The sequence below is a fragment of the Carcharhinus amblyrhynchos genome, chromosome 4, assembly GCF_965287045.1.
Source record: "Carcharhinus amblyrhynchos chromosome 4, sCarAmb.v2.hapA, whole genome shotgun sequence".
In the NCBI taxonomy this organism is placed as follows: Eukaryota; Metazoa; Chordata; class Chondrichthyes; order Carcharhiniformes; family Carcharhinidae; genus Carcharhinus; species Carcharhinus amblyrhynchos.
Window position 1 is genome coordinate 74,269,818 of NC_137327.1, and position 21,415 is coordinate 74,291,232.

The window sequence follows — 21,415 nt, forward strand, 5'->3', positions numbered from 1 at the left end:
TCTTAATCTTCCATCATTGAGTTATTTCAGCATTTTAGCAAAGTTGAAGATTTTTGGTCCCTAGGTACCACAGTTTTGGAAGATGCTGGTTACAAAATTGTGCCTCTTAAAGAAATTTTTGCTGTCTTCATTAGGTGTCTGCAAGTCTTTACTAACATGTAGAACTATTTCAACATGTACAGTAAAGGGTACAGGCTAGGGGCTGTTTCGATATTTAGGTCTTTCCCTATTTCTGCTCAATACCACCTGGGCTTGAATCAGGTTCCTACTTACATCACTGTGCGGGCGGTATTGCACTCAGTCTCACGTTAACCCTGTTAATATGTCAGACTCTTATACTAAGTAATCAGAATTATTGAAATATGTTTTCCTGTGTTTGAATATAACCCAAAAGGGTGCACTCTTAATATGGATGTATCAACTATTTACAAATTAAATAATTGAAATGTCAAATGCAACAGCTAAAAAATAGACTTGAAATTCATTCAATTGTATTGTTGTATTTACCTCTGCATCAGCCAGTCTGGAGAAGTCTGACTGGCTTCCAATGTAGAATTCAATGCCTTTATCGGCTCCCTCCAGGGTAAGACCTCGGATCAGGAGGATGGTCAGAACCACATACGGGAATGTCGCAGTGAAATAAACCACCTGACCATGGAGAGGAGCTTGTTAGATTTTCCTGTATTACTGTATAACATTTACAGTATTGAACCCAATTGAATAGTAAACTAGCAGAATTATAATCAAAGCAGGGAATGAAGCAGAAAAGAATTGGAGGAATACTAGCTTACATAGAAAGTAAAATTCACACTGACATACACAATTTAAATAGCATAATTCTAACTTATTTATGCTTATAATCAGAAAAGTAACAGATTTAAACAGGAGAATTGAACTTAGTGGATGAATATATTTCACTCCTCACATTTACTTCACAGGTTTCTTTGTCATTCTCATTGTCCAGACAAATCTCACTTCATCCAAATAAAGCCCTGACCCTAATCTGCACAATCACTGAGCCAGTCCTGCCCAGCCTTCCAGAGCAATTGGAAATTTACCCAAAAAACCCTGTATCAGTGACTGAAACCCTTTGAATGAGGGCCACATTTCAGGGGTTTGGGGAAATTGCTGCCGTTCTTCCACTCAGGAGAAAGATCTTCAGATCTCACTCAGGCCTGAAAGTGTTCATGAATTCTGGATCTCCCACTCTCCAAAGAATCATTGTTAACATCACCATGAGATTAACCAGCCCAATTCAGAAATGATTCATAAATCCTAGTTTTACTGTTACAGTAATCTGTACTTTGTCACTAGCTTTAACTTTATTAATCACCAATCACTTTACCTTTCCTGAAGATTTGATTCCTTTCGATAATGCTGCCCCAATAATCAGCCGGGTGAGGAGCAGACAGAGAGCTAAATACCAGACCACCTCCCCAGTCTCATCCATTGAACTGGAACGGCTTAAAACCACTTTACTGAAAAAAATGACAAAAAATATCTTGTATGATGACTCTGTTGATTACACACACTGTCCATTCAAAAAATATACAAGAGCAGCAGGTGACAGGCAGAGGTAAGTGATTTCACAACCAATGGATTAAGTCTAAGCTCTCCAGTGCTGGTATATCCTGCTGGGAATGGTATAGGACAATTAAATAACTAACTGGAGGATGAAGCTCCACAAATAACCCATCCTCAATAATCTGGGTAGCCTAATGCATCACTGCAAAAGATATAACTGAATTATTTGTAGTGAACTTCAGCCAGAAGTGCTGAGTGGAAGATTCACCTTAGCCTCATCCAGAGGTCCCCAACATCATTAGTCCATATGACATTAAGAAATAGCTGAAGGAAAACCTACTCGAGCACAGATCTACATCACACTGGCATCTACATGGCAATGTGGAGAATTGCCTAAGTAGGTCAAAAGGCAGAACAAATCCAACAAGTCACTAAAGTCATGGAAGGGACCATTAGCAATATTATCATGTAGTACTTGCTAGCAATAACCTGTTCACTGAAGCTCAGTTTGTGATCTGCTGGGGTCACTCCTGACCTCATTACAGCCTTGGTTCAAACATGGTCAAAAGATCTGAACTCCAGAGGTGAACTGAGAGTGAAAGTGACTACCTTTGATGTCAAGGCTGCATTTGACTGAGTATGGCATCAAGGAGCCCTAGCAAAATTGGAATCAATGGAATTATAGGAAAACCCTAGAAAACACCAGTGACGATGGTGGTGGTTTGTGGAGACCTTCATCTCAATCCAAAACATCACAGAATCTTTAAAGTGCAGAAGGAGGTCAACCAACACACTGATGTCTGCACTAACGTGCTGAAACAGCATTCTACCTTACCCCATTCTCTTGCTTTCCCACTTGTCCATACCAGACCACCAACACCCCCGCCCCCACCCCCCCCCATGAGCCTTGCACATTCTTTCTTTTTAAATAACAATCTGATGGTCTTTAGAATGCCTTGATTAAACTTGCTGCCATCACATTCTCAGGAGGTTTATTGTAACAACCAACCACTCTCTCGGTGAAAATTGTTTCCTCATACTGCTTTACCCCTTTGAGCAATTATTTTGAATCTGTGTGCTCAAGTTCTTGATGCTGTCTTTAGAGGAAAATCTTCTCACTATTTTATCACTGATTATGCTGCACATACCACTCAGGATCTTACCTCTATCAGGTCTCCTCTCAACGTTATTTCCTTCAAGAAAAACAAACCCAACTTCTATCCTCATAGCTACAGTTCCTTATCCTTGGAATCATTCTTGTGACTCTCCTCTGTACTCTCTCCAATGCCTTCACATCTTTCCTCAAGTATGACACCCAGAATTGGATGCAGTACTCCAGATCGGGTCTAACTAGTATCTAACACATGTTTAGCATGACCTCCATACTCTTATATTTAATGTCTCTGTCAATAAAATCTCAGATACCATGTGCTTTATTAACCGGTCTCAACATGCCCTGACAACTTAAATAACTTATGTACAAGTACACTGAGATCCATTTTTTTCTGCATCTCCTTTAGAATTTCTCCCTTTCTTTTGTACTGTTACTCCATATGCTTCTGCCAAAGTGAATCATCTCACACTTCTCCGCATTGAACTTCATCTGCCCAATCCACCAATATGTCTCTGTACTTTGGAAATTCAAGACTAACCTCATCACAGTTGACAATGCTTCCAATCTTCTTATCACTGGCAAATTTTGAAAACATACCACAAATACCACAATATAAATCATCAGTATCTGATAGGAACAGCACGGGTCCCAACACTGACTCCTGGGAACTCCACTACAAAAATTCCTCCAATCTGAACAAGAACTATTTATCATTATTCTCTGTTTCCTGTCACTCAGCCAATTTCTTATCCAAGTGCCTACTTTCCCTTTTATTCCATGAGCTAAAGTTCTACTCAAGTATATTTTGTGGCTCTGTACCAAATACCTTTTAAAAATCCATATACACCCCATCAATAGCATTGCCCTTATTAACCTTCTCTATTATCATCACAAAAAAACTCCAGCAAGTTCATTAAATATGATTTTTCCTTAATGAATCCATTCTAGATTTCCTTAATTATCCTGCAACAATCAAAGCGATGTTTTGTCCTGAACTATAATTTCCAGAAGTTACCCAACCAGTCAAGTCAAACTGACAGGTCTGTAGTTGTCAGAATTACCCTCACACCTCTTTTTTGAGCAAGAGTATCACATTCACAATTCTCAAGTCTTCCAGAACAACCGCTGTGTCTAAGACTGAAAGTTTAACATCAATGCCTCTGAAAAGTCCACTTTCACCTCTCTTGGTGTCCATGGAGTCATCTCATCTGGTCCTGGTGCCTTATCAATGTTAGGAAAAGGTAACCTTTCTAACAAGCCCTTGTTATCAATTGTAAAATTCCTCAAGTGTACCAGTTACCTTCACTCTCACCTCAGCCGAGGTAGCGTTTTCCTTTGAAAAGGCAGGTGGAAAGTACTCATCTAATAATCCTGCTATTTCTTCTGCCTCACAATCTAATTTTCTTTTCATCCCTACGCTTACTTTTACCAGACTTTTATTATTTACATGCTTATAGAAAATGTTGGGATTCACTTTTATGTTAGCTGCCAGTCTCTTTTCCTGATCAATTTTTTTCAGTTCCACTCTGATCCTTCAATATTTAACCTAATTCCCTATTGTATTTTCGGCCTGACATCTATCATGTGAGTACTTCTTTTTCATCTTTACTTCTACCTCTCTCATCAACTAAGTTTTTCTAGATTTATTTGTCTAACCTTTTTATTTTGAGGGATTATATCTTGTAATGCCTGCCATACTATCTCTTTGAAAAGATTGTATACACATTGGCAAATCGGTTAACTCAGATGGCTGGTTCATGTGATGAGAGTGATGCTAACAGTGTGGGTTCAATTCCCGTACTGGATAAGGTTATCCCAACCTTGTCTGAGGTGTGGTGATGCTCAGGTTAAATCACCATCAGTCAGATTATTGTTATCTGGGACCATGGTGACTTTTAACTTTTTTAAAAATCTCTGAAGGCGAGCCATTTTTCAGCTACTATCTTTTACGCCAACATTTGAGTCCAATGTATTTGACTCAGATATATTCTCATCCCATTGGCATTCCCCAATTAATTAACCATGCTTTGGGTTGCTTCTTGTCCTTGTACACCACTACAAGAGTGCCTCATTATAGTGTCCTCAACCCAACCACCTTCAGCTGCATCCTCAATGACTTAGCTTCCATCATAACAAAGTGGGGATGTTGGCTGAAATTACACATCGAGTCACAGAGGTTTACAGCATGGAAACAGGCCCTTTGGCCCAACTTGTCCATGCTGTCCTTTTTTATTAAACCCCTAAACTAATCCCAATTGTCCGCATTTGGCCCATATCTCTCACGACCCATTTTATCCACGTAACTATCTAAACGCTTCTTAAAAGACACGTTCAGCTTCATTCATGACTCCTCAGATACTGAAGCAGTCCATACCCAAGTAAAGACAAGACCTAGACAATATCCCGGCCTGGGCTGATAAATGGCAAGTAACATTCATGCCACACAAATGACAGACAATAACTATCTGCAACAAAAGAGAAGCTCATCATCATCACTTAATATTTAGTGGCTTTACCATCTCTGAATCCCGACTACCAACTTCCTGGGGTTATCATTGACCAAACACTGAACTGGACTAACCATCTTAATGTTGTGGCTGGAAGAATATGTCAGAGACTAGGAATCCTGCAGTGAGTAACTCACTGGCTCCCCACAGTCTGTCTACCATCTATTAGGCACAAATCAGGACTGTGATGAAATACTCTCCACTTGGCTGGATGACTGCAGCTCTAACAACATTCAAGAAGCTTGACACTATCTAGGACAAAGCAGCCCACTTGACTGGTATACCAGCCACAAATATTCATTCCTTTTACCACTGACTCACAGTGCTAGTGTTATGTACAATCTACAAGATGCACTGCAGGAACTCACCAATACTGCTTAGACAACACCTAAAAAACCCATGACTACTTTACCATCTAGAAGGACAATGGTAGTAAACACATGGTAACACCACCACCTACAGATTGCCCTCCAAGATATCCTGACTTGGAAATATATCACTTTTCCTTCACTATGCTTGTGTCATAATCCTGGAGGTTCCTCCCTAAAGTACTGTGGCTGTACCTAGAACATACAGACAGACTATAAAACCATAAGGCATAGGAGCAGAATTAGGCCACTCGGCTCACTGAGTCTGCTCCGCCTTTCAATCATGGCTGATATTTTTCTCATCTCCATTCTCCTGCATTTTCCCCATAACCACTGATCCCCTTATTAATCAAGAACCTATCTATTTCTGTCTTAAAGACACTCAATGACCCGACCTCTTCACCTTTCTGCGGCAAAGAGTTCCACAGATTCACTTCTCTCTGGCTGAAGAAATTCCTCCTCATCTCTGTTTTAAAGGATTGTCCCTTTAGTTTGAGGTTGTGTCCTCTGGTTCTAGTTTTTCCTACTACTGGAAACATCCCCACCGCATCCACTCTATCCAGGCCTCGCAGTATCCTGTAAGTTTCAGTAAGATCTCCCCTCATCCTTCTAAACTCCAACGAATACAGACCCAGAGTCCTCAGCCGTTCCTCATACAACAAGCTCTTCATTCCAGGGATCATTCTTATGAACCTCCTCTGGACCCTTTCTAAGGCCAGCACATCCTTCCTTATGTCTGCCAACTTTAAGGGTGTTCAAATGGTCAGTGGATAGGCATATGGATAACACTGGAATAGTTTAGGTTAGAGGGTCATTAGATTGGTTCCACTGGTCGGCGCAACATCGAGGGCCGAAGGGCCTGTACTGTGCTGTAATGTTCTATGTTCTACGTTCTATGGGGCCCAAAACTGCTCACAATACTCCAAATGGGTCTGACCAGAGCCTTACACAGCCTCAGTAGTATTTCCCTGCTCTTGTATTCTAGCCTTGTTGAAATGAAAGCTAACATTGCATTTACTTTTCTAACTGCTGACTGAACCTGCACATTAACCTTCAGAGAACCTTGAACAATGACTTCCAAGTCCCTTTGTGTTTCTGATTTCCTAAGCATTTTCCCATTTAGAAAATAGTTTATGTCTCCATTCCTCCTTCCAAAGTGCATAACTTCATACTTTTCCACAATGTATTCAATCTGCCACATCTTTGCCCGCTGTCCTAACCTGTCCAGGTCCTTCTGCAGCCCCCTTGTTTCCTCAATACTACCCTGTCCCTCTACATATCTTTGTATCATCTGCAAACTTAGCAACAGTGCCTTCAGTTCCTTCTTCCAAATTGTTATTGTATATTATAGAAGGTTGTGGTCCCAAACAGACCCCTGAGGCACACCACTAGTCACCAACTGCCATCCTGTTAAAGACGCCTTTATCACCACTCTCTGCCTTATGCCAGTCGGCCAATCCTCTATCCATGCTAGGAACTTACCCTTAACACCATGGGCTCTTAACTTATTGAACAGTTTCCTATGCGGCACCTTGTCAAAGGCCTTCTGGAAATCTATATAAATCACGTCCACTGGTTCTCCTTTATTTAACATTCTTGTTACCTCCTCAAAGAACTCTAACAGATTCATCAGACATAGCCTCCCCTTGACAAAATAATGCTGACTCAGTCGTACTTTATTGTGCGCTTTCAAATACTTTGCAATCTCATCTTTAATAATGGACTCCAAAATCTTGCCAATGACTGAAGTCAGGCTAACAGGCCTATAATTTCCCATCTGCTGCCTCCCTCCCTTTTTAAACAGCATGTTACATGAGCTATTTTCCAGTCCTTTGAGACCCCTCCTGCCTCCAGTGATTCTTGGAAGATCACCACCAATACTTCCATAATTTCCTCAGCTATCTTTTATAGAACCCTGGGGTGCAGTCCATCTGGTCCAGGTGATTTATCCACCTTCAGACCTTTCACTTTCCCCAGAACCTTCTCCATGATGGTTACCACATGCCTGTGCCCTCTAACTCTCCTGGACTCTGGAATCCCACTGGTGTCTTCCATCATGAAGACTGATGCAAAGTAACAATTCTGTTCCTCTGCCATTGCTTTGTTTCCTGTTATTACTTCTCCAGTGGTCCAATGGCTATTTTTGCCTCTCTCTTACCTTTTATATATTGAAAACTCTTTCTATCTTCTTTTATATTACTAGCTAGTTTACACTCATATTTCATCATCTTCTCCCTTATTGCTTTTTTAGTTGTCCTCTGCTCGTTTTTGAAAGCTTCCCATTCCACTGGCTCCCCACTAATCCTAGTCACTTTGCATGCTTTTCTTTTGCTTTTATGCTGTCCTTGACTTACCTCATCAGCTGTGGATGCCTCGTCCTCCTCTTAGCATGTTTCCTCCTCCTTGGGATGAATTTCTATTGTGCCTCCCGAATAACCCTCAAAAACCCCTGCCATACCTGTTCCACTGTCTTCCCTGCTAGGCTCGCTTTCCAATCTGGCCAGCTCCTCTCTCATGTCTTTGTAGTTACCTTTATTTAATTGTAATACCATTACATCTGATTCCAGCTTCACCCTCTCAAACAGCAGGGTAAATTCTATCATATTGTGGTCACTGCTCCCAAAAGGTTCCTTCACCTTAAGTTCCCTAATCAAGCCTGCCTCATTACACGTCACCAAACCCAGAATTGTCTGTTCCCTACTAGTCTCTGTCACAAGCTGCTCCAAAAAAACCTCTTAGACAAATTCCTTTTCCTGGGATCCATTACGTTCCTGATTTTCCCAGTCCACCTGCATATTGAAATCCCACATGATAATTGTAATATTGCCTTGTTTGTATGCCTTTTCTAGCTTCTGATATATTTTCTGCTCCAGACCCTGACTACTACTAGGAGGCCTATACATAACTCCCTTTCGTGTTTTTTCACTTTGCAGTTCCTCAACTCTACCGCAGAGATTCTGTCTGTGCCTTCTGATCCTATATCACTTCTTGCTATCAATTTAACATCATTCCTTACTAGCAATACAATCCACCCCCTTTTCCCATCTGCCTGTCCTTCCGATATTTAGATCCCAGCCCTGATCCCCTTGCAGTTTTTTGATGCCCACATCTTACCGGCCAATTTCATCAAAAAAAAAGCTCATTTACCTTGTTCCGTATATTGCACCCATTTAGGTACAACACTCCTAGTCCTGCACTGACTACCTCCCTTCGAATACTTGTCATCTTTTTTGCTCTGCCTGAGATTAGATTCCTGCCACCTTCTATACTCTGTGTTCTATTATGTGGTCTGGAAACTTTACTAACCTCTCCTGAGCCTTCAGCTCCATTAACCTGTACTTCTACCCTCTCCTTTAACTTTGATTTTTTAACTTACCATAAAATGAACCAACCCCCCAACTATTTAGTTTAAAGCCCTATCTACAGCCTCATTATACGATCCACCAGGACTATGGTCCCAGCACGGTTCACATGAAGACTGCCCCATCGGAACAGATCCCCTCTTCCCCAATTCTGGTGTCAATGTCCCATGAATTCAAACCCATTCCTCCCACACCAATCTTTGAGCTATGCATTTACCTCCGTAATCTTATTGACCCTGCGCCAATTTGCTCACGGCTCAGGGTGTAATCCAGAGATTATTATCTTTTTCGTTCTGTTTTATAATTTAACTCCTAGCTGTTCATATTCCCTTAGCAGAACCTTTGTTCCTGTTCTACCTATGTCTTTGGTATCTACGTGGACCATGATAACTGAGTCTTTACCTCCCACTCCAAGATCCTCTGCAGCCCAGATGAGACATCCCCAACCTGAGCACCAGGCAGGCAACATAACCTTCGGGATTCTCGATCCTGGTCACAGAGAACAGAGACAATGCCCCTAACTATACTATCCCCAGTTGCGACTAAATTTCTTTTTTCTCTCCCCACTTGAACATCTCCCTGTACCAAGGTGCTTCAGTCAGTTTGCTCAACCTCACTGCAGTATCTGTTCCCGTCCACACAAGAAGCAAGAATCTGGAACCTGTTGGATAAGTTCAGGGACTGAGGCTCCTGCAACCCTGGGTCCCTCTACTTGTCTCACTCACAGCCACACCTTCCTGTCCCTGTCCAGTGGCCGAGTTCAAGGTATTCAATCCACAGGGTGAGACTGCCTCCTGGAACAGTGTCCAGGTACCTCTTCCCCTCCCTGATGTGCCGCAACATCTGAAGTTCAGAATCCAGCTCATCCACTCTGAGCCAGAGTTCCTTAAACAGCCACACTTACTACAGACGTGTGCTCACTGGGAATCACAATGGAGTCCAGCAGCTCCCAAATCATGCATGAACAACACATCACCTAACCCTCCATCTCTATTTTATTTAATTCATTTCTAAATTGGGTTTTTAATTTTTTTAATTTAATTTTTTTTAAAATCTCCTTTTTACCTCAGTCCCAATGCAATGTCAGTAATTTAAATGGGTTTTCAAATTTAGTGTATGCCCTGTTAGCCAATCAAATCACAGCCCTCCTGTGATTTTTTTTTAGTCTGAACTCTGTCACTTTCAGAGAATCAAGAGCAACACTTACTTACCAATCAGCACTCCCCCTTGTTGCCTCTGCTGCCTGTTTCACCGAACTCCCTGTTTTCACCCAACTCCAAATGCACTCTCACACAGCCAAGCAAAACTCACCATGCAATCAGAGCAGCACTGTAAGATCCTGGTTTTTATAGGCATAACTTACAAAACCCTGGAGCTGGTTTTAACTAGTTGTTCAAACAACCAGCTAAGTTCAGTTGAGAGCTGACAAAGCTGATTCTTGTTGTAGAAATGGACTAAAGTGCAGCCTTTAACTTCTCAAATAACTAATTTAGCTCACCTTGAAAGCAAGTTTAATGACTACATACCTCCTTATAACTTGAACTCCCTGTTTTCACCCAATTCCAGAAGCACTCCACACAGTCAGGCAACAGTTCAAGAAGGCAGTTCCTCAGCACCTTCTCAAGATCAATTAGTGATGGACAATAAATGCTGGTCTAGCCAGTGACATCCACATTCTGTAACTGAATTTTAAAAAAGATCTACGGTTATAGGTGCTGTCATTTACTTACTCCCAGTATTGCTCACTTGGACCCTGGCGAGGAAGGTAGATTTCCGATCCATTTGGACAAGTTTCATTGTTTCCATGCAACCATGTTGTATTAACAATTTCAAAATATCCATCAGCCAGAGTGAGGTTGCAGAGTGGATCTAGAAAATGGGGAATGTGTTTGAGAATTAAATTTCACTGGGAATGATGCTGTCATTTCTGCACCAATGAACAGCAATGTGTATCATCTACGAGATACACCGCAGGAACTCACCAAGGTTCCTTAGACAGCACCTTCCAAACCCATGACCATTACCATGTCGAAAGAGAAGAGCAGCAGATACCTGGGAATACCGTCACCTGGAGGTTCCACTCCAAGTTATCATTTTCCTGAATTAGGAACATATTGCCATTCCTTCACTGTTGCTGAGTCAAAATCCTGGAATTCCCTCCCTAACAGCACTGTGGGTGTACCAACACCTCAGAGACTGCAGTGGTTCAGGAAGATAGCTCACCAGCACCTCCTCAAGGGCAACTAGGGATAGCAGTACATGCTGATCTAGCCAATGATGCCCATGTCCCATAAATGAATTTTCAGAAGACATGCGTGTTGAAGTGTCTGCTACTAGAAAGAAACAAGATAACACTTTCATTTACAAGAGATGTAAGTACTAACATAGAAAAAAAAAGAATGCAAAACATTAAAATAGAGAGAAGTGAAATATGTTTGTAAGAAACTGGAAGAGTGAGGAAGAAAATATCCATTCAATAAAATTTGTTTTGTTTTTGGTTCAACTATCCTGAAAGCCCAACAGTATTTGACTCTTGATTTCAATCAAAGCATTTCTACTATAATATCAAATAAAGATGACCATTGAAACTAATGACAACATTTTTTCCCCCTATTCTGTTGCGCAGTATGATAATTGAACAGTCGATCTCTAAACTTTACCCAGTCAAAGTTCAGACAGTACCTTTGGGAGTCCTGCTGCATGTTTCATCTGCACCCCACCAACTGAAGCAGTCTGCCCAAGGCAGGGGTGATTGGAAGGAGGCAAACAAGTAATACAGGCTGTAGGCACTGACGCAGGTATAGCAAATCGTGGCAAAACCTGACACAAAGACCATATTGATCCCAACACCTTAAAATGGAATGAAAGTAAAATAATTTGATTAGACTCTATTGATGTGAAGTAAATCACTTCATGTGAATGTAGTTGGTAAAACTAAGCAATTTTATTTTGTTATCAGTAGAGCAATATTTTTATGCTATTCATGTTTAGAATAGTTTTTTGGACTTATGGTTCAAACTAGGCTTAAGTTGTCATTCTACAGCATATTATAAATAAGATACCACAATGTTTCATTCACAAAACAGTTTTTTTCAAAAGGCCAATAGAACAAGTTCAGCATAACTGACAGAAAATGAGCTGATACAATTATTGAGAGATGGGAGAAAATGTCACAATACAGAAAAAACAGGGTCAGAGGCCGTTTAAAAAAGTTTAAAAATTCATGAAAATATAAGCATTTTGCAGAGAATCAGAGTGAACAGACATCTTCTCCTTATTAAAACTGGTTGTAAATGACTTAGCTCTCGGGCAGTAGGTGATCAGGAGAGTTGCTTCTGATATATTGGGCGCAATTTACACTTAAGCTAGATCATTTAAATGGCTAATGTCAATCTGTCACATAAAGTCAACAGACAAAGAATGTTCAGCCCTGTCCTAGCACTGATTCAAATCTTTCTCTAGATTCATCAAAACATAGAAACATTGAAAATTGAAGCAGGAGGAGGCACTTCGAGCCTGCTCTGCCAATCATTTTTATCATGGCTGACCATCAAAATCAAGGGCCACACATTCTCTGGCATCTGTCCGATTACGAGTCTCTGAAGCGCTTTTTTGTAGCCCACAATCAGCGCCATGTCGGAAATCAGGGGCAGAGCCAGATGGGACAGGGCATTCTGGGGATGGGGCCTATTGGGGGGGTGATTGATGCTTGGTTGGTACTGTTGTATCTTTTTCCCCACAGAAGAAGGTGGAAGTATGTCCGGGATGCGTAGGGTCCTTGATTTTGCTGGCTGCTTTGCCGAGGCAGAAGGAAGTGTAGACAGAGTCCATGGTTGGGAGGTTGGTTTGCATGATGGACTAGCCTATTTTCATAACCCTTTGTAGTTTCTTACAGTCTTGGACAGAGCAGGAGCCATACCAAGCTGCGATAGATCCAGAAAGGATGCTTTCTAAGGTGCATCTGTAAAAGTTGATAAGTGTTGTCTAATCCTGTCAGAATTTTATAATTTTCTCTGAGATCCCTCTTCACTCTTCTGAACTCCTGTGAATATAATCCTAACTGATTTAGTCTCTCCTCATATGACTGACCTGCCATCCATGAAATTAGCCTGGTAATCTTCACTGCAATCCTTCATAGCAAGGACATTGTTCCTCAGATAGGGACACCAAACTGCACACAATCCTCATATACAACTGCGGTAAAACATCCCATTCATATACTCAAATTTTCTTGTGATGAAGGCCTTCATACCATTTGCCTTCTTTACTGCCCACTGTACCTGCATGCTTACTTTCTGTGACTGACGCACGAGGACATCAAGGTCTTGCTGAGGATCCACCTCTTTCAATTTACACTCAGTCAAATAATATTCAGCCTTCCTATTTTTGCTATCAAAGTGGATAACCTCATATTGATCCACATTATATTGCATTTGCCATTCATATGCTCACTCACTCAGCCTGTCCAAATGATGCTGAAACATCTCTTCATCCTCACAGCTCACTCTCTTACCCAACTTTGTATCATTTGCAAATTTGGAGATTGTACATTTAGTTCCCTGTTCCAAATTATTAATATATAATGTGAACTGTTGGGGTTCTAGCACAGATCCCTGCAGTATCCCACTAATCACTGCTTGCCAATTGGAAAAATACCATTTATGCCAACTCTTTGCTTCCTATCTGCTAATCAACTTTCGATCCATCTCAAGACCCTACCCGCAATTCCATGCACTTTAATTTTACACAGTAGTCTGTTATGTGAGACCTTGTCAAAAGTCTTCTGAAAATCTAAATAAAGCACATCCACCAGTTCTCCTTGGTCAACTCTACTAGTTACATTCTCAAAGAATTCCAATACTTCCGTCAAGCATGATTTCCCCTTTGTAAATTTATGTTGACTTTGTCTGATTATACCTCTGCTTTCCAAATGCTGAACTATGAAATCCTTGATAATGGACTCTAGCAACTTCCAATACTGATATTTAGCTCTCTAGTCTATAGTTCCCTGTCTTCTTTCTAACTTCCTTTCTGAATAGCAGGCTTATATTAATTCTCTCCAATCTGCAGAAACCAGTCCAGAGTCCAAAGAATTTTGGAAAATGTTGACCAATGGATCTACTATTTCCAAGGGCATTTCCTTAAGTACTCTGGGATCTGGAGATTAATTCACCTTCAATCCCATCAATTTCCTTATCACCATTTCTCTATCAATTCCAATTTCCTTTTGCATCTTACTAAAACCTGTAAAGACCCTTTAGCATCAAGTGCCTTGCTCTCTCTAGGCTGATAAAATCCATCTCCCAATCCCTCAAACCGGTTCCCAACAGCCTTTCTGTCCTCTGTTGTTGCCGATATTGTTAATGGTTCCCTCTATTCAGACAGTCCCCCCATCCTCTTTATCAATCTCCTCATAAAACCCTCCTTTGACCCTTCTGTTCTTGAAGTTACATCTCATCTGCAACCTTCCTTTCCTCTCCAAAGGCCTTGAACCAGTTGCCAACTAGCAAATAGGTGCACATCATTCTCATAATTCCATATTTGAATCCTACCAATCAGAATTCCGCCCCGCCAACCCTGAAGTAGCTCTTAGCAAAGTCACATATAACAATCTATGTTACTGGGATTCGGATTAAATCTACTTGACATCCTTCTCGGGTGAATGTTTTTGGTCCTGCCACAAAACCCATTCCCTCACCACTGTTTCCATCTCTGTCCAATGTCTGATGCTGACCCAGATCCATCACATACTGATGTTGTGTTTGATTTTGAGATGAACTTCTCAGCACATACTCACTTCATTGCCAGAACTATTTACTTCCAACACCTGACCATAGACTGCCTAAGGCACTGCCTCAATTCATCTGTTGCTCAAATTACCATTCATACCTTTGCTTGACTATAATAATGCTATTCTAGTTGGTCTCCCATCTTCACTGCTTCATAAATTTTTGCTCATCTAAATGTTTCCTGCCCAGATATTAGCTCACTAAAAATCATCTTCTCTCATTACTCATGACTGATATTGTAATCAAGCCAACAAGGTCTCACCACTCTACTGTTGGGCAGCATGGTAGCACAGTTGCCTCACAGAACCAGGAAATTGGGTTCAATTCTGGCCATGGGTGACTGGCTGTGTAGAATTTGTATGTTTCTCCCCATGTCTGCATGGGTTTCCTTCAGGTGTTCTGGTTTTCTCTCACAGTCCAAAGATTTGCATGTTAGGTGGATTGGACATGCTAAATCCTCCCATAATGTCCAAAAATGTGTAGATTAGGTCAATTAGTCATGGTAAAAGGATGGGGTTACAGGGATAGAGAGGATGGAAGCTCTTGGGTAGGATGCATTTTCAGAGAGATGGTGCAGACTCGATGGGCTGGATGGCCTCTTTCTATACTGTAAAGATTCTATGCTTCTGGCACATCTTCGTGATTCATCTGCAGATTTGTTTCTTTACCTATTTGGAGCCTATAGAATATATTCAGTAGAGTGGTCTTACTCATTTTGCTTCTCAACTCAAACTAAATGCATTTTCCCTTGTTTAATTCAAGGATGTCCTCTCTTTTCAAACACTATAATGTATTCTCTATTCATTATTCCATACCATCTCCCTTTTCACCTTTTGTATTTTTTTCTGAACACATGTAAGCTTGAATATTACATTTTGAAGCCATATTTCTGTTACTGTAAGTAAACATTCTCTCCCTTGTCTTATTTTACTCGGAATTCTCCAACCTTGTTTACAACATTTTGTGCATTCACGCATATGCAGTCTAAGCTGTACTTGTATTCCTTATTGACTTTCTTAGCCTACTCCTACCAAATGTAGGGCTACTTTCTTCTCTAGTGTGATCAGCATTCTCATTTTGACACCCTCTGCCTCTTGTTTACTTCTATATGTTGCTGCCCATCCAAAACCATCCAAACCACAACAGTGAATCTTCTCCCAAGGATACTGAACCCAGTCCTGTTGAGGTCAATGCTTCTCTTTTGAATAGGCATCTCATATCCTAGAACTTATCCCAATGCACCAAGAATCTGTAGCTCTCCCTCCGACACCATGCTGTAAGCCACACATGAACCCTCCCTATCTTCTCATTTCTATTCTTGACAGTTCGTTTCACTGGAAGGAACCCAGACATTACTTAAGTTTTGGGTCGTATTTTTTAACTTTCTCCTCAGCTCTCAAAAATCAGACCATCGGACCTCAAACCTGTCCTCCCTATGTCATTGGTCAGACGTGTACCACAACATTTGCCTCACTCCCTTTCCCATGTATAACATTCTGCACCCTCCCTGTGATATGCTTTCCCCTGTCTACAGGAAGGCAACGCACCATGTGAAACTCACAATGATGGTTACAATAATGGGGACAACACGGTAGCACGGTGGCAAACACTGCTGCTTCATACCACCAGGGACCTGGTTTCGATTCCCAGCATAGGTCATTGTGTGTGGGGAGTTTGCACATTCTCCCCATGTCTGCATGGTTTTGCTCTGTGTGCTCCACTTTCATCCAACATTCTGAAAGACATACTGGTTAGGTGCATTGAACAGATGCCAGTTTGTGGCAACTAGGGAATTTCACAGTAACTTCATTGCAGTGTTAATGCAAGCCTTACTTGTGACTAATAAATAAACTTTACTTTAAGAATGACTGTCCTCCTAACTGTGGAAACTCCTATACTGATTATACTTCTTGTCATTCCTTCCTATATAATCTCTTACTATTCATGCCACAGTCTCAACAGAACTCCTTCAAGATGCCATCATTTCCAGCATTGAAGAATGCTGAATATCAGTTTAAGTGGCACACTCCCTAAAGACTCTTACACAGCCTGCTTTATCATACTCTTTTGAATAGCTAGTCATCTACTATCCTGACCTCTTTTTGCCTGTGGGGCACTGAGATGACCATCTCTTAGAATTTATGATTTCAGGAAACTTCTATCTGCCCTGATGTTCCGTAGTGAGTCCGGCTGCTTCTCAAGCTTTGAAATCAGCTTGAAAATTTCTATTTTCCTCCAAATCTGTCCTTTTTTACATCTACAATTTTAATTGATCCGTCATTGGTGGCCATGCTCTCATCTGCCTTGGTTCTAAAGGCCTGTTTATCCTTTCATCTGAATTTCATCCAATGCATTTACAACCTTCCAAGAGACCAAAACTGCACACAGCACTCAAGATGTGGCCTTACCGATGCCCTGTATAACTGAAGCATATCATCATTACTTTTATGTTCAATTCCTCTTGTAGCGTTCTTAATTATTTGTTGATTCCGCATACTAACTTTTGGTGGCTCATGAATTAGAGCACCTAGATTCCTCTGCACCTTGGCTTCCCTAGTGATCGTAATTTCACTAAGTTCCCCTTTCCCTTCCACTTCCTGATATATGACTAGAATGTTTTGGTATCCTCTGTAAGCAAAGACATAAGCAAATATTTGTTCATTTCAACTGCCACTTCTTCATTATGTAATATTCGCTCCCTGACCAACATTCATTTTACTTAACCTGATCATTTTTGAATACCTATAGAATCTCTTACTATCTGTTTTTATATTTCTAGCACGCTTCCTCTCAATCTAGTTTACTTCTTGGATCCACCCTTGGTCCAATTGAGGCTTTTAAGTTGCCAATTAATGGCCACTTAAATGCCACCCTGCCCCTGCTGCTATTTGTGTGCAATCCCAGTCGTGGTCACTGCTTGCTTCTGGGACTACAGAGCTGCCAGACTATCAGACTGGCTTGCAACTCTCAATGGTGGACTTTCTCCTTTATGGTGGGGAAAGCCTGATCCTACATTATAGTACTTCACAGCGGATTACCATTGCAGGGCAGTCGGATTTGATGTTGGTGAAGTCTCACCTGACTTTCAATTTAATGGATAAACCACACACACCAGTCTCCAGTCCCACATAAACATGGTCACAATCATGGGCAGGGGGCTATCAACCACATAGGCTGGCTATGGCTGGGGGGAAGGGGATTCAAACATCTTGCTATTGCACAGAATATAGAGATCTGCACATGTGCAATGGTGCACTTTGCTGCAACCTTGGGCTTTTGGTGAGCTTCGGTCCCAACCTTTCCCCCTGCTGGTGGGAAACAGAACTTGGTTTATTTTTTTCTCAGAGTGAGGTATGATTTGAGTTTTAACTCGCCCAAAAAATGGCCCGATTCTCTTCCGTTTTCACGTTCATTTGGTACTCAGAATTCTTTTGATAAGATTGGCCCCTTTGCCTCTGTCACTCATTTCGCATATCAGACTTTGAAGACTTACTACAAATCAGATTGTATTCAAGACTTCATTAAAATTTGCTTACCTTGTCAAGATACAAATATGAATTTAAAATATTTAGATTGCTCTTGAGCTTGTTCAGTACATATTCACCTTGTAACATTGGCAGAGCTTTCCACACTGCAACAGGTCCAAGGCTGGCAAACTGTCCAAAGGAAGATTCTAGAAAATACATAGGTATCCCAGTGAATGCCAGCATGAGTGTGTAGGGAATAAGAAATGCACCTGGAAAATATAGTCAAGGAAAGTGAAATAGATTTTAATGAATGTTAGCGTGATCAGGTTTGTTTCATGTAGTTTGGAATGTATGTAATAATAATAATAAAACATAATTATAATAATTTATTCAAGAAACATGTTTGCAGCCTGACAACTGAATTGTAGTATGAATGACATTGAAAAATGTACTTATATACACTAAGCAATCAGGTAAAAGCACGCAAACATGTAAAGTCATGTATATCAAACATAGAGAAACAAATTCAGTGCATGTCAGGGAAGTGGTGGCTGAGATATTAAATTAAGAGACACGTTGAATAAAATGATACTAAAATTATAAAGCAATACCCTAATCCACAGATAATGAAGAACATTTAGATTTAATCATTTAGTTACTTTGGTGAGTACTCGAACCATGTAGGACTAGGACTATATCAGTAGCTTTCTATCCTGCATCTTACAATGTTGAAAAACTAAAAATACATTTCATATTAAGACAGGAATTAAACATTGTAACTGTTGATTGCACATTTGCTCAGCTGCTGTATACGAAACAAAGCAATTGCAATAAAAATCCAAGCTCTCATTGCATTAGTACAAGTAGTTTACCGGGAATTCACTAAGGGGTGGGTGTTGGAGATGAAAACAAAATCTGTGCTCTCATCAGACACCTCTTGCATTGCTTTCCCATCAGGAAATTAAGCTTTGAACTTTTAGTGTTAAAATTGCAGAATGTCAAAATACATAAAGATTTAATTATAACAAGAAGAAACTCCATAATGTTGAGAAAAAAAATTAATCAGATTTACATAATACTACGACCATTTTTTTCTTTATATTGCATCAATGTTAACTTTCATCCCTTGTCTGTTAAATAAGGAAAGTAGGATTGAATATTAATCTAGTGAAGAAGAAGCATTTGAGCTGAACCTGACACCACAACACTGGCTGTTTTCAGGCAATCACCTCCTTAAATGAGGAGAGGTAATAAAGATGAGTAATTGTGTACAGGTTTCAAAGTTTTAATATTTTTACTCCATTCTTAAAGTTACAAAGCCAATGCTCAGAGTGGACCGGGCACGCCCAAATCCATTCCCTGCTTCTCCAAAAACCATTTCAAAAACCAATTGAATCCAATTCAAGGTCAAGGTCCCACAAGGGAGACAAACAAGATCCAAGCTGACAAGATGAGGCATTGCATCCCATTTTAGGTTTGATCTGATGCTTGATCTTAGCCAAAATCTAATCACTGATGATGGATGCGCATATAAAAGTTTATCCTGAAATAGAAAAAAATCTGAATATGTATTTTGTCTAGATTTTACTGTCAAAAGCAGTGAGATAATATGATTCCTCCAGAAATTCAAACTTGCAGTAAGTAACTGAAAAGATTGTTATGCATGTAGTTGGAGTGTATGACCCTTTACGAGAATGGGTCATGTGACCTGAGGTACAAATTCCATGATGTGGAGATGCCGGCGTTGGACTGGGGTAAACACAGTCAGAAGTCTGACAACAACAGGATTAAGTCCAACCGATTTATTTGATAGTAAACTCACAAGCTTTCAGGGTTTGTCCCTTCATCAGGTGAATGGAGAGTTCTGGCCTCAGACAGAGTATCTAACAGCACAGACAGTTTACAGATTACTGATTAGAATGCGAATCTTTACAACTAACCTGCTATTCAAGTCTTAAAGATGCTGACAATGTGAGTGGAAAGAGCATTATGCATAGGTTAAAGCGATGTGTATTGCCTCCAGACAGCACAGTAAGTGAGGTCCACACGCATGAGGACGGTCTCAACTGGGGTCTTGGGTTCATGTCGCACTACCTGTAACCCCCATTACTTGCCTGGGTTTGCAAAACCTGATCAGCAGCGAGCTCAGTGTGAAGAAGTTCACATATTTTCTTCATAGCAGGCATTTCATGCTGCTGACTGACCATAAGCCACTAGTCACCATTTTTGGGTCAGATACAGGGATACCCCCAATAGTGGCAATACGCCTGCAGATATGGACATTGGCTCTATCAGCCTATTCTTGCAAGATAAAACACTGACAATCAGAGAATTTTGGCAACGTAGATGCTGTTTCAAGGTTGCATCTACATGGGAAGAAAGATGTTCCTGATTAGAAATTAAAAATCACGTATTTTTCTCAAGTACATAAGGTACTGGTTTCCGTGACCCAGGTGCAGAATGCTACCCGGAATGATCAGGTTTTAGTCAAATTGTGGACTTAGAACATAGAATATAGAACATTACAGCGCAGTACAGGCCCTTTGGCCCTCGATGTTACGCCGACCAGTGGACCCAATCTAATGACCCTCTAACCTAAACTATTCCAATATTATCCATATGCCTATCCAATGACCATTTGAACACCCTTAAAGTTGGCAAGTCCACTACTGCTGCAGGCAGGGCATTCCATGCCCTTACTACCCTCTGAGTAAAGAACTTACCTCTGACATCTGTCCTATATTTATCACTGCTCAATTTAAAGCTATGTCCCCTTGTGTTAGCCATCACCATCCAAGGAAAAAGGCTCTCGCTGTCCACCCTATCTAATCCTCTGATCATCTTGTATGCCTCAATTAAGTCACCTTTTAACCTTCTTCTCTCTAATGAAAACAACCTCAAGTCCCTCAGCCTTTCCTCATAAAACCTTCCCACCATACCAGGCAACATCCTGGTAAATCTCCTCTGCACCCTTTCCAATGCTTCCACATCTTTCCTATAATGCGGCGACCAGAACTGTATGCAATACTCCAAGTGCGGCTGCACCAGAGTTTTGTACAGCTGCAACATGCTCTCATGGCTCTGAAACTCCATCCCTCTACCAATAAAAGCTAACACACCATACGCCTTCTTATCAACCTGAGTGCCAACTTTCAGGGATCTATGCACATGGACACCAAGATCTCTCTGCTCATCCACACTACCAACAGTTTTCCATTAGCCCAATACTCTGTAATCCTGTTACTCCTTCCAAAGTGAATCACCTCACACTTTTCTGCATTAAC

At 40.8% G+C, this 21,415-nt stretch overlaps 1 protein-coding gene across 4 annotated transcripts in view; it reads right to left on the reverse strand.

The window, feature by feature from the left end:
- LOC145342118 (sodium- and chloride-dependent neutral and basic amino acid transporter B(0+)-like) overlaps window positions 1-21,415 on the reverse strand; it is a 68,740-nt gene that overhangs the window by 32,355 nt on the left and 14,970 nt on the right. For 3 of the 4 annotated variants that reach the window (XM_080187354.1, XM_080187355.1, XM_080187353.1), the window contains exons 3-6: window positions 18,269-18,400; window positions 10,606-10,744; window positions 1,346-1,478; window positions 508-648 (exon numbers count right to left, since the gene is read on the reverse strand). In XM_080187354.1, the coding sequence (XP_080043480.1) occupies window positions 508-648; window positions 1,346-1,478; window positions 10,606-10,744; window positions 18,269-18,400 (545 nt within the window). Of the gene's footprint in view, window positions 1-507; window positions 649-1,345; window positions 1,479-10,605; window positions 10,745-11,557; window positions 11,717-18,268; window positions 18,401-21,415 lie in introns of those variants that run through there. The other variant, XM_080187356.1, reaches the window with a different exon arrangement.